This window comes from Gymnoscopelus microlampas (assembly GCF_963454915.1).
Source record: "Gymnoscopelus microlampas genome assembly, chromosome: 22".
NCBI classification, from domain to species: Eukaryota; Metazoa; Chordata; class Actinopteri; order Myctophiformes; family Myctophidae; genus Gymnoscopelus; species Gymnoscopelus microlampas.
Window position 1 is genome coordinate 36,414,341 of NC_139959.1, and position 13,109 is coordinate 36,427,449.

Genomic DNA, 13,109 nt, shown 5'->3' on the forward strand with positions numbered 1-13,109 from the left:
TGTGTGTGTGTGTGTGTGTGTGTGTGTGTGTGTGTGTGTGTGTGTGTGTGTGTGTGTGTGTGTGTGTGCAGCTGAACTACTACCACATCCATCCATGCAAAGACCAGCAGGCGCACAGCAATAAACAAAGACTTTTTGTTTCGTTTTCATACCCTTCCATCAGATTCTGGATTGACATTATGCAAATGTAATCATTATACATGTATGTGTGTGTACTACTATGTTATTCTCTATCAGAATTTCAAAATGGTGGTTATTTGCTGACAAATTACACTTTTTAAAAAACTTTTTTTAAATAATCTGCATCCCCAATAATGTTTTTGAACTGAGCGATTTTTGAAAATGCAGTCATTTGATCACAATATGTAAGTTGATCAATAACAAAGACACAATGTAATAAATCAGCTTGTTAAATTATAAATGGGAAGTATGTATTATTCCTGACATGACATCTTTGGTTGTACACATTCACTGTCCTGTAGACCAGTGGTTCTCAAAGTGGGGGTCCGGGGACCCCCAGGGGTAATTGAGGGGGTTCCAGGGGGTCCCCAGCAAAATTTTTAAATATAGCATCAGAATAATTATGACCTTTTATACTTTGGCTATTCAAAAATAGCAGATCTACAAGCTCATAGCGTGGCACCGAGTGCCGCGCTACGACCAAATACATATCATTTTGGGGGTCCTTGACATGAAAAAGTTTGAGAACCACTGCTGTAGACGATTGGTTCTCAAAGTGGTGTCCGGGAGGGCGGGGCTTAATAGTGTCACAATCATTTTCACCACTTAAACCTTATTTTATACTTTGCTACTCAAAAATACCAGATGTGCAAGCTTGTATATCTGCCATTTTTAATCTGCTATTTTTCGTTTTACTCCACTACTTTTATTTGAAAACTTTAGTTGCTAGTTACTTTGTAGATTTTGATTATTATTACAAGAAAACATACATCAACCACTTCAAGATTTGTATACGTCTGAATACTTGAAATGGGGCATTGTGCATAATGAGTACTTTTACTTTTGGCACTTTAAGTACATTTCGATGCCAATACTTTTGTAGTTTTACTCAAGCACATTTTTAATTCCAGAATTTTACTTGTAACAGATTATTTCTACATTGCAGTATTGATACTTCTACTTAAGTACAAAATGTACTTTACTTTTTCCCACCACTGGATGGGAACAAACCAGAGATGGAGATGCTGTCACTCCAACACATCACTGTACGACCAACCAGCCAATCACAGCAGAGCCGGCTTTTACCGGCAGGAAAAGACACCATTTTTTTACCGCAGTACCAGGAGGAGGGGCGGGGCCATCTTTAGCGACTGCCCTTATTGACAATGTTGCCATGTCCGTTTACTATAAGCGACTTTTGGACTTTATTTTTCTGTGAAGTTAAGTTGCTTGTTTTTGATTGACTGATAGATTGAATACTTTATTAACAGCTTGCAGAAAAAGCACAGAAGGTACAGTTCGATGCAAAAGAATGCTAAAAAGGATTAAACCCAAGAAAGTACTATGGTTAGTTTCCAGTTTCCATTGGGGTCCTGTGTATTCAATTCATCGATTTATTACATTTAATGACAGACAATAATATGCAAAAACATCATATAAACGAGTAGCAATAAAAAATACAAATAAAGTACTGTAAATAGTTTTCCGGTGATAAGCTTGGACTTTTTACAGGGGCCAGTTACAGTACAGTAAGGATTCACACTTTTTAATGACTGTTGGTAGGGCATTCCACATTCACAGACAGCAGTAAAACGAATGTAATCCCTTGTTTGTGGTATTTTAGTTTTAAGCATAATGATTATCATGATAATATCGTTAATCACAATGATTTTTTTGTAACACGTACATTTCATATCGTCCCATTAAAGCAGGGGGTCTTCAACGTTTTCAGGCCAAGGACCCCCTAGCTGAGAGAGAGATGAAGCAGGGACCCCCTCTATATTGTATAAAAGTGTTTTTTTTCCCCTCTGCACACCTATAACTATTTGCCAAAAAATGCAGATCTACAAGCTCACAACGCCTCGCAGCGCGAGGCGTTGTGAGCTTGTAGATCTGCTATTTTTTTGGCTAAAGCTCTCATCAGAAAAGGGATGCTAGGGTTCAAGTGGTTAATGTAAAAAAAAAAATCCTATCACACTAAGATTTGAAGCCCCCCCTGCTAAATGACTGTAATGTAATGTAATGTAGTAGCTCTGAGGACCCCCTAGGGGTCCCGGGCCCCCTGTTGAATGAAGACCCCTGTAGTAGTGAGTACTGAGTACTTTGTTTTCCTATACCTGGTTGGGCTTATTTCTCTCACAAGATCTGGCAACACCGCTTAATGACCATATACGGCCTGTTTGGCGCCCTGGAGAGAGACATGCGTCAAGCAGCCGTCTATTCATCGTTCCTGAAGAACAGTACAGTAGTGTGTGGAGCAGACACGAGACACATCATCGTCCCTGTACAAGAACTCTCTGATCCTCTCCAGGTAAGGACCACTAAGGTTAAATAACCTCCATAGAGTCATTATGAGTCACATTAGTGTGTCTTTGAGTCGAGCTTTTGTTCACATCTCGGTCGGTAAAGAGATGAAAAGAAGAGATCAACCAACCGGCTTCTTCTTCAATGAGCCGGTCGGTCCGTTAGCCGGGCCCTTAAATCAAGCTAATGCTAGCACAATGCTAGCGTCGAGCTAATGCTAATGGTAGCATTGACTCATACTATACTACTAAAGGCCTGTTAGCTTGGATTGGACAACCCGGCCCGCCGGGGGAGTAGATGGAAAAACTGGTGATATTAACCATTTAACCAAACGTATGTGTGACTTAATGTACGATGTAGGTATAGATAACGATAAGAGCTGAAATGGGGTTAGTTTATGGCTATTGTCATCGGCTTTTGTGTTAAATTAATAATGGGCTCAAATTTGGGGCTAATGTTGGCTTAGCCGGGGTTCCAATACCATGTTCGGGTTTCTGCATCCGGTCTGGAGCGGAAATGACTTTACGTCATCGGGTGGCCGCGGGAACCCATGACCGGAACCTGCACCTCCGAGTCCGTAAATTGTGTGTAATCCAGTGGTTCTCAAAGGGGGTCCGGGGACCCCCAGGGGTCCTTGACAGAGTTCCAGGGGGTCCCCAATTAAATGATAGAATAGGAACCAAATGGACCCTTATGGGTCTCTAACTCTGTACAAATGGTTCCATTTGTACACTCAGTTAAAATAACATTAGTTTTATAATATAAATTGGGGTCCAAGTAGCTCTGGTTCAGAGCGTTAGTGAGTTCCACTAACGCTCTGAACCAGAGCTAGGGTCCAAGAGATAGAAATGCCATTAAATGGGGGTCCGTAGCCTAACGGATGTCAAACTGGGGGTCATTGAAATTAAAATGGTTGAGAATCACTGCTAGAGCCGTAAAAAAATCTTCTCTTATGGGGGTCCCTGGTATATTTTTTCAAATGGGGGTCCGCGGGCTAATTAGTGTCAATTTGGGGGTCTTTGACATGAAAAAGTTTGTGAACCACTGTTGTAATCGTTTCGTTTGGTTTAATAATGGTTTGGTATGTCCATCTTTTATTCTAACTTACAGTGCGATTAGAGAGACTAAACTAATTGAATCGCATTATTTGTGTGGAACAAAAACAATGCGACGCTAACCGGAACCCACCACCAGAACACAATGTTCTAAACCGGATCCCACCACCAGATCAGAACACTATAAACCGGATCCCACCGTTCCGTTCAGAACGAACACCAGTCTGTCCTCCTGGTGGATAAAGCCTGGTGACGCGAGGTTCGTGTTGGCCTATGGTGTTAGCTAGCTAAGCTAAGCTAGCCACTTAGAACACAACGTGTTGGTTAGCAGCAGGTGAAAGAACCCATTAGTGAATGTTATCTTCAACCATATGTTGCATAGTAGCTGTATTCTATTCGTATTCTAGGAATTCTAACGAATAAATGGTCAAAGTGGTTTAGTAAAGCTGGGGTATAGTTGAGGGGAACCAAATGCCGGTAAGAAATTGCGACACAATTTTTTCTGGTAATTGAATACACCGAAAAAACGCCATTTTAAATATGAATATGCTTTTTGATTGCGTTATATCTGATCTGAAAATCGTTTTGGCTGCTCTATTTTGTGACTGTACCGGCTCTATTGTCAGTGAGTTCAGTGGTGATGATGATGGAAAAACACATAATACTGGGTAATGTTAGTGGTCAGATGTCTCGTCATCATCCTGGTTGGATGGTCTTTAACCACTTAAACCCCATGTTGGGTATCCTGGAGTCCCTCAGGGCTCAATACTAGTGTCTTTTCCGTTATTGTGGGGGAAAGCTTTAGCTGTAGTAGATCGACTAAGCTCACAATTGAGATTGTCGAAAGCTTTCCCCACCATACCGATGCTGGGGGTTTAAGTGGTTTAAATCAGTGGTTTTCAACCTTTTTCATGCCATGGACCCCTAAATTGATATACATTTGGCCGTGGACCCCCAATTGAAAATGTTTTGTGCCAGGGACCCCCAGAAGCAAATATATCAGTTAATTTACGCTTTAAAAAATATAAATATTCAAACATATGCACACTTTTTAAAGGTTTTTCAAAAATAGCAGATCTACAAGCTCATAGCGCGGCACTCTGTGCCGAGCTATGAGCTTATATATCTGCTATTTTTGAATAGCCAAAGCTAAGTGGTTTAAAATGATTGTGACGCTATTAACTAATTTAGCTGGGGGACCCCCTGGTACTCCCTCAAGGACCACTGGTGGTCCCCGGACCACTGGTTGAAAACCACTGGTTTAAATGAATAACTCTGATGTACATCGTGTTCCCAACAGGTGTTAATATAACAACTAGTCTAAACAAACACAACCATGCCATCCGACCTGGCCAAGAAGAAGGCAGCGAAGAAGAAGGAGGCAGCCAAGGCCCGCCAGAGGACCAAGAAGACGGATGACAATGGAGAGGAGGAACAAGACACCCAGCAGGAGGAGATAGTGGAGAACGGGGCGCAGAGCAATGGTAATATATAGTTTTAAAACCAAACAAACATTTATATGACTTGTTTTAATTCTGTAGCCCATGGTTGATTCAGCTTAATGTGCAATATTGTTTTCTCACTACAACGGTAAACAAAGTGACATACCTAACATCATAATTTAAGGACTTTTAAGACCTTTTTAATATCTACATTGTCAAATATTATGTAAGAATTGATTGATTGGATCAATACCTTTTAGTAACAGTTTGCAAAGACAAGCTCAGGGGAGTACAGTTCAATACAAGGTCCGTTCAGAGGATTTTTAAACCCAAGAAAGCGCTATGATGGCTTCTTTTCATTGGGGTCCTTTGTCCTCAATTTGTCGAAGAAAGTGGGGGGGAAAAAGCCGATGTACAAGCTCACAGCTTTTTTTCAGTAGCTGCCAATGTGTTAACAACTTCACAACATCTTATATATACAGCAGTTAAGGTAGGAACAGTTCAAGCATATTAAAGTACAAGAAAAGGACAGTAGCTCCCTGCTCCTGTTCTTTTCTTGCCCTTTAAGGGGGGAGGGAGGGAGGGGGGAAGGGAGATTAGCACTTCCTTTTGTCCCGGTTTATTTTTGTTCTTGTGAGATCGTTACTGTGTGAGTACAATGGCCAGATTCACAGTGCTAAGATATCGACACATTAGGGTTGATGTACATAAAGACACGTTGCATCTCGTCTCAAACAATGTCGGTATTATTCACTTTCTCATAAAAGTCGAGAGGTTTTATTTCCAGCTGAAAAGACTAAAGGCATAAGTGTTGGTTCTTTTTCAAACAGGAATCGAAAGCTTGACCAAGGAGATCGATAAGTTTGAGCTGGAGAAGACCGAGGCCCGCGCGGTGACCGGGGTGCTGGCCTCCCACCCCAACAGCACCGACGTCCACATCGCCAGCCTCTCGCTCACCTTCCACGGCCAGGAGCTGCTGGCCGACACCAGCCTGGAGCTCAACTCGGGCCGACGCTACGGCCTCCTTGGCCTTAATGGCACAGGTAAGAGACTGCTAGCCCCCCCTTTACAACTGTTGTTTTCTCACTCAACAGTAAACAAACCAACATACAGTATAAGTGTTTATACAGCAGTGGTTCTCAAAGCCTTTTCATGTCATGGACCCCCAAAATTATATGTATTTGGCCGCGGACCCCCATTTCAAAATATTTTGTTCCATGGACCCCAAGAAGCAAAGATTTGAGTTACAAATGTTAGCTTTAAAAAATAATATATATTCAAAGATTAGCACAAATTCTCAAGATTTTTCAAAAATAGCAGATCTACAAGCTCATAGCGGGGTACTCGGTGCCACGCTATGAGCTTGTAGATCTGCTATTTTTGAATAGCCAAAGTACAAAATATGGATAAAGGGGTTAAAATGATTGTGACGCTTTAAACTAATTTTGCTGGGGTCCCCGGACCCCACTTTGAGAACCAATGGTATACAGGGTGTAAGCACATTTCTAAAGGTACAATTTAAGGACCTTTTTTTATGCCAAATTGTCAAATGTTACGTAAGAAGGAGGCAAACATTGTGAAAATAGCCGATCTACAAGCTCGCAACGCCTCGCAGTTCCAAGTATGATTATTTCGGGTGTCATGGCCTGAAAAGTTTGGGAACCCTTGCCTTTACACAAGACAGGATATAAAGCTTATATCGGCTTATCATGTGTGTGAAATCAATGAAACATAATTCTGTATTTCTGAACGTCATTGTTTGTTCAGGAAAGTCCATGCTGCTGTGTGCCATCGGCCACCGTGAGATCCCCATTCCCGACCACATAGACATCTACCACCTGACACGAGAGATGCCCCCCAGTGAGAAGACCGCTCTGGAGTGTGTGATGGAGGTGGACGAGCAGAGGATCATGCTGGAGAAGGAGGCGGAGAGACTCGGTGCCGAGGACTGTAAGTTCTGCTTATTTTAATCCATGAAGACCTGAGACCGATTCTACAAAATGTCTTCTAAATCGTTGCCGTCAGTGGTTCTCAAAAGCTTTCATGTCAAGGACCCCCAAAATTATATGTATTTGGCCGCGGACACCCATCTCAAAATATTTTGCTCCAGTTACCCCCAGAAGCAAATTTTCAAGATTTTTCAAAAATGGCAGATATACAAGCTCATAGCGTGGCACTCGACAATTTCGTCATCAAAACTAGACTAAAATGTTAGAGAGGGACTAGTGGAGAAGAGATCCAGTAAAACTAAAAGACAAGTCATTTTATGTTTGGTTGTGCTCTGAAAATAGCAGATCTACAAGCTCACAATGTGTCGCGCTGCGACTTGTAGGCTATTTTCAGCATGCGACCAAGTATAAAATCGGCCATTACGACGCCATCAAGCCACCGCCAAAACACATTTTAGTCGACTAAATCAATTGTAGATTTAGTCGACTATAATAATGTCAGATGACTAAAATATGACAAACTAAATGGAAATGTATTCAAAAGTCTGACTAAAACTAAATCAAAATGTGCTGTCAAAATTAACACTGATGTATGGCTCATCCTTTTCTGTGTCCTCCTCGTCTTAACACAGCGGAGTGTGAGAAGCTGATGGAGCTGTACGAGCGCCTGGAGGAGCTGGACGCCGACAAGGCGGAGGTTCGAGCCTCTCGCATCCTGCACGGCCTGGGGTTCGATGCTGCCATGCAGAGGAAGCAGCTCAAGGACTTCAGCGGAGGCTGGAGGATGCGTGTCGCTCTGGCCAGGTGAGGGAACATCCGATTAGAAGTTTTTCCGAATAGGAAAAGCTGTCGATACTGCCACAGTTTTATACTTAGAAGTTACTTTACTATTTACATTATTATTTTACTAACTTGTAGCTGCACCCCATAACCCCATGTTGTTCTGTTTTTACCCAGAGCCCTGTTCATCAAGCCCTTCATGTTACTGCTGGATGAGCCCACCAACCACTTGGATCTGGATGCCTGTGTGTGGTTGGAGGAAGAGCTCAAACAGTAAGTCAGCCCCCCCCCCCACACACACACACACACACCCCTAGGGAGGGGTTCCTTTTTAGTTAAGCTCCAAGTCTAACAAATCCACTTAATTTTCTCATTTCTTTAAACTCCTGTCTTTGAATGATTATATAATGTGTGTGTGTACTAAATTCAGCTAATGAATGATAAAATGCAGTATTTGCCAAGTATGGGAGTACAAGCCCCTGTTTTCAATATGTTGACACGCAGCATCAAACAAAGACTCATGTTAATTGCTAAAAAGAAATCACTTTGTGCTTCTTTCTCGTCAGGTTCAAGCGAATCCTCGTGCTCATTTCACACTCGCAAGACTTCCTCAACGGAGTGTGCACAAACATCATCCACCTGCATCAGAGGGGCTTGAAGTACTACACGGTAAGAACACATCTCCCCTAATGCACTGGGTGTCCACAAAATAATCAAACTATGATTCTTTTGGGGGCTTGTGGCCTGAAAAGGTTGAGAACCACTGCCCTAATGCACCGGTCATCTCCAATTGAAGCCAGATATGGAGTTTAATAAAGACAGGCAAGATGTTGGCCTGCTTAAACAGCATCAGCAGCCCTGAGTCGGCAGAGCCTATACAGTGCTTTTTATGGACTCTGCCACCAGCTGTGATCTCATAAAGCCCTATATGGAAGGTGGGGGGCTTGCAATGTGTTACCAAGAGTGTGTGTGTGAGCCTGTGCGGACGGATGGCACTGTGTGTGTGTGTGGTAGGTTTGTGCTGCCCTGTGTGGGATGACCATGCAACATCTATTTTTATTTCTGAAGGGTAACTACGACCAGTATGTGAAGACGAGGGACGAGTTGGAGGAGAACCAGATGAAGCGCTTCAACTGGGAGCAAGATCAAATAGCACACATGAAGGTAAACGGGGACACCGTGTGGTGGATTGGGGGTACTGCTCCACTGAAGGGGTGGTGGGAGAATGAACGCTGCATAATGTTGCTGTTTCGGGCAGAAACCTCTTATCTCCATTTTTACTTTTTTTGTAAATGACATTTTGATGCCAATACTTTTATACTTTTACTCAAGTAAATGTTTTAATTCCGAACTTTTACTTGTAACATTGGAGTATTGATACTTTTACTTAAGTAAAACATTACTTTTTCCACCACTGCATGTATGGCTTTCTTGCAAACAAAAAACGTGTCTTTCTTGGTTTAAAAAACACCTAAAGCCTGGCTTTTCCTCCTCCCCTCCAGAATTACATAGCCCGGTTTGGTCACGGCTCTGCTAAGCTGGCACGACAGGCTCAGAGCAAAGAGAAGACGCTACAGAAGATGGTGGCCTCGGGCTTGACTGAAAAAGTTTCCAATGACAAGGTAAAGAGAGCGTGCTGTGCTCCCCAGGGTGGTGTTGACGTGTGAACCGTTGACACGAGTACTACAGTGCTACAGTTAAATAGGCTTTTTACATTGACTGACATAAAACACAGACCGATTAACATTTCTCTCTTTTTTTTAAACATTTTTGTTACCACCGCTTGCTCTGGTGCGATGTCCTCTTAGATCAACATTTATAAAAGTAATGTTATTTCTGACATTCTGCATAATGAGTACTTTATACTTTTGGTACGTTAAGTACAATTTGATACCAGTACTTTTACTTAAGTACACTTTGAATTCCGGACTAAGCCCTGCTTCTCTGCTGTTTCTCCACAGACCCTGTCATTTTGTTTTCCTCCCTGTGGGAAGATCCCTCCCCCTGTTATCATGGTTCAGAATGTGAGCTTTAGATACAGCGACAACACAGTGAGTATTATAGCGTGTGTGTGTGTGTGTGTGCAGCATACGTACGTTATTTGTTCTATGTAGTATATATTTTTGTCTTTTTATGTAAGCCTCGTTTTCATCTCACATGCCTGTTGTCTTTATTTAATTTATCATACCTAAAGATAATTTTAACGTCTACTCAGGCCTTTGTGTTTCACCCAGACATCAAGTTCCTTGATTCAGTATTTAGATATTTGATATTCATTATAACAGACACGCCCCCTTCCTATACAATCCCATTGTAACTTTAAACTCAATTTTAACCATGTTAGATTCATTTAAAACACACGTCCTTGATTCTGGTGACTGATATTGTCCTTCTAATGTGTGAGGAGACTTTTCTTCTTCCATAATTAAAAAAAAATCCCCAAAAATAATTATGAAATAATAATAGAAAAAACAGTCTCCATTTATATAATAGATATCCACTTGGCAACCCCTCATTCTTCTTCTCTGGTTTGCCTTTAGCCCCACATATATAAAGACCTGGAGTTTGGCGTTGACCTGGATACTCGAGTGGCTCTGGTAGGACCCAATGGAGCCGGAAAGTCCACGCTGCTAAAACTTCTGATGGGAGAGGTAGGTTGGGGTTCATACTAGAGATGTACCGAAAAAAAAAAATCCTTCCAGAATCGATCAAAAACATCATAACACTTTCTTATTCTCCATTCCCCTCTATAGCTGCTCCCTAGCGATGGCATGATCCGCAAGCATTCTCACGTCAAGATTGGCAGATATCACCAGGTAAGATGCTGAACCGGTCAGGAAGAATGCAATCTGGGAACCCATAGTCAAAGGTTTAGGGTTATTTCCAAAAGGTGGCACTAGCTCAAACAAATGAGTTGAACACAGATTCAGATCTTCAAATACTTGAGAGAGCGAGAGATATGTCTGTCTCACTCTCTCTCTCTCACTTACACACACATACAGTCAGTCAGTTATGTGAAAATAATGCATAAATATGTCAGGTTATTGTCTATGTCACAGGGATTACGCATCACTCACTGTTTCATTCATGTCAGCTGATCACGTATATGTCTCAGATTAATTGTATGCATACTCCAATTAAAACTTCAATATGAATTTGTGTTCCAGCATCTGACAGAGCAGCTGGAGCTAGACCTGTCTCCTCTGGACTACATGATGAAGTGCTACCCTGACATCAAAGAGAGGGAGGAGATGAGGAAGATCATTGGACGCTACGGCCTGACAGGCAAACAACAGGTGAGAAGGAGACAACTGTCCAGAGTACCATCTATTCTTAGTAAAAAAACAAAGATGGTTAATGTAGGCAGCTCTGCCATCCCAATTATAGCGGCGAAATGGTACACACATCTTACAAATGGTCTCCTAAGGGTGCTAGGGGTGAGCTTGTACATTTTTGGCGAATGTTCCCCTCAGAAAAGGTATGCTGGGGTTCAAAGGGTTAGGGAGGCCTTGGCTAAGATATCTACTTCTGTTATCATCTTTTCTAATGTGATTGATCCTCCTTCAGGTCAGTCCCATCAGGAACCTGTCGGACGGTCAGAAGTGCAGGGTGTGCTTCGCCTGGCTGGCCTGGCAGAACCCCCACCTGCTGTTCCTTGACGAGCCCACCAATCACTTGGACATCGAGACCATCGACGCCCTGGCCGAGGCCATTAACGAGTTTGACGGTGGAGTGATGCTGGTTAGCCACGACTTCAGACTCATTCAGCAGGTACATATAAACACACACACTGTTAACGTCCCGTAAAGATTAGAGATGTACCCATACCATTTCTTTCCTTTCTTATACCAATTCCGATACCAATGACTTGTGTATCAGTCGATACAGAGTACCAATCCGATACCAGTGTATAATTTTAAAAAAATCGAGGACATTGGCTCTCAAAGTTGGGGTCAGGGACTCTCTGGGTTCCTTGAGGGGGTTCCAAATGGACCCTTACAGGTCTCTAACTCGAAATCAAGTTTTGAGAACCACTCATCTAGGAGTAAATCGCTTTGTAAAGCGCTTTGAGTAAGTTTGAGTACTTAGAAAAGCGCCATAAAAATGCAATTCATTATTAAATCAAAATTCCATACATTTTTGTTAAAAGTGCAGCTACAAGTTGGTAAAATAATAATAATGTAAGAGTATAAAACAGTAGTGCAACATCACCGGAAGCATTGAAAATATGACATGTGATAAATCATTGGTTCTCAAAGTGGGGTCCGGGGACCCCCAGGGGTCCTTGAGGGAGTTCCAGGGGGTCCCCAGCTAAATGATAGATTAGGAACCAAATGGACCCTTATGGGTCAAACTGGAAATTAAAATGGTTGAGAATCACTGCTAGAGCCGTAAAAGATCTTCTCTTATGGGGGGTCCCTGGCATATCTTTTCAAATGGGGATCCGTGGGCTAATAAGTGTCAATTTGGGGGTCCTTGACAAATCTTGACAAATCTTGAAAAATGACTGTGATAATATGCCAGTCTATGAATGGCATAGACTCGCCAATACCAGCATTTTAACTTTGTCACATCACAAGAGTAGATTACCGTAAATATATATATTTTTGTACAAACTACCCACGAATTGCAATAGGTAGTAAGAATAGAGGAACAAAAATCTCTAGTCCCTTGTGAAAATAAGAGGATGTAGCAGAACATAATCAGATGTGTATCATCCACTCTTACACATCTCTTTTCATTTTAACCAGGTGGCACAGGAGATCTGGGTGTGCGAGAAGCAGACCATCACCAAGTGGAACCGCGGCATCCTGGCTTATAAGGAGCATTTGAAACACAAGATCGACAAGGCAGCAGCACACGACCTCTAAAAACCACAACCACAACAACAGTACTGCTAACAAACAACACAACCTTGAGCCGCTCAATTTTATCATGCATCGTGGATTTGACCCTCGAGCTTCCCTGCAAGGGATGAGATTGGGTTTGCATTTCAGGAAACTTAAAAACCTGAACAGAACGAGTCTCTTTATGCATCTTTGTATGTATTTAGGGACCTGTCTGTTGTTACCTGATATTTCCATTTAAGTTTGACAACGATGTACCCTAACACCCCCCCTTACCCCCCCCCCTTGCTCTCAACCTGACCCAATCTCCCTGCTCCTCCCCTTCACCTCAGGCTGCACTCTGATTGGCTGATTTCAACAGAAGCATCTCAGTGCATTTTGGAATGCATTCCATTGTGCTGTCAACATAGAAAAAGTTTATTATTTTGTTTTCCAAATGTGATGTTTTACCATGTATGCAGCAGCTTATAGGGTCATATTTTCAGATATTTAAAAAATTTGATCTGTTTCTTTTTTTTTTTCTTGTGTAAAAAAACAAAGCGCAGCAATGCC

The 13,109-nt window shown here is 42.1% G+C and overlaps 1 protein-coding gene across 2 annotated transcripts; it reads left to right on the plus strand.

Moving 5' to 3' along the window:
* The first annotated feature begins 2,375 nt into the window (after window positions 1-2,375).
* Window positions 2,376-12,923, plus strand: abcf2b (ATP-binding cassette, sub-family F (GCN20), member 2b). Of its 2 annotated transcripts, none has more exons than XM_084048645.1 (15): window positions 2,376-2,491; window positions 4,840-5,023; window positions 5,812-6,024; window positions 6,749-6,931; window positions 7,563-7,734; window positions 7,888-7,983; window positions 8,277-8,379; window positions 8,779-8,874; window positions 9,213-9,332; window positions 9,672-9,761; window positions 10,251-10,361; window positions 10,464-10,526; window positions 10,878-11,006; window positions 11,278-11,481; window positions 12,462-12,923. In XM_084048645.1, exons 2-15 carry the CDS (start codon window positions 4,876-4,878, stop codon window positions 12,579-12,581), a joined length of 1,848 nt encoding a protein of 615 aa, XP_083904771.1. In that variant the 5' UTR covers window positions 2,376-2,491; window positions 4,840-4,875; the 3' UTR covers window positions 12,582-12,923. The 2 variants fall into 2 exon arrangements, with proteins under 2 accessions (XP_083904771.1, XP_083904772.1); XM_084048646.1 differs by having other exon boundaries at window positions 2,439-2,486; window positions 4,837-5,023.
* Window positions 12,924-13,109: the final 186 nt, after the last annotated feature.

Bases quoted from the DNA above. Each gene is read 5' to 3' on its own strand.
- abcf2b (XM_084048645.1), top strand. From the start codon at position 4,876: ATGCCATCCGACCTGGCCAAGAAGAAGGCAGCGAAGAAGAAGGAGGCA. The intron at 7,735-7,887 runs GTGAGGGAACAT...GTTTTTACCCAG, and splicing joins ATGCGTGTCGCTCTGGCCAG to AGCCCTGTTCATCAAGCCCT. The intron at 11,482-12,461 runs GTACATATAAAC...CATTTTAACCAG, and splicing joins ACTTCAGACTCATTCAGCAG to GTGGCACAGGAGATCTGGGT.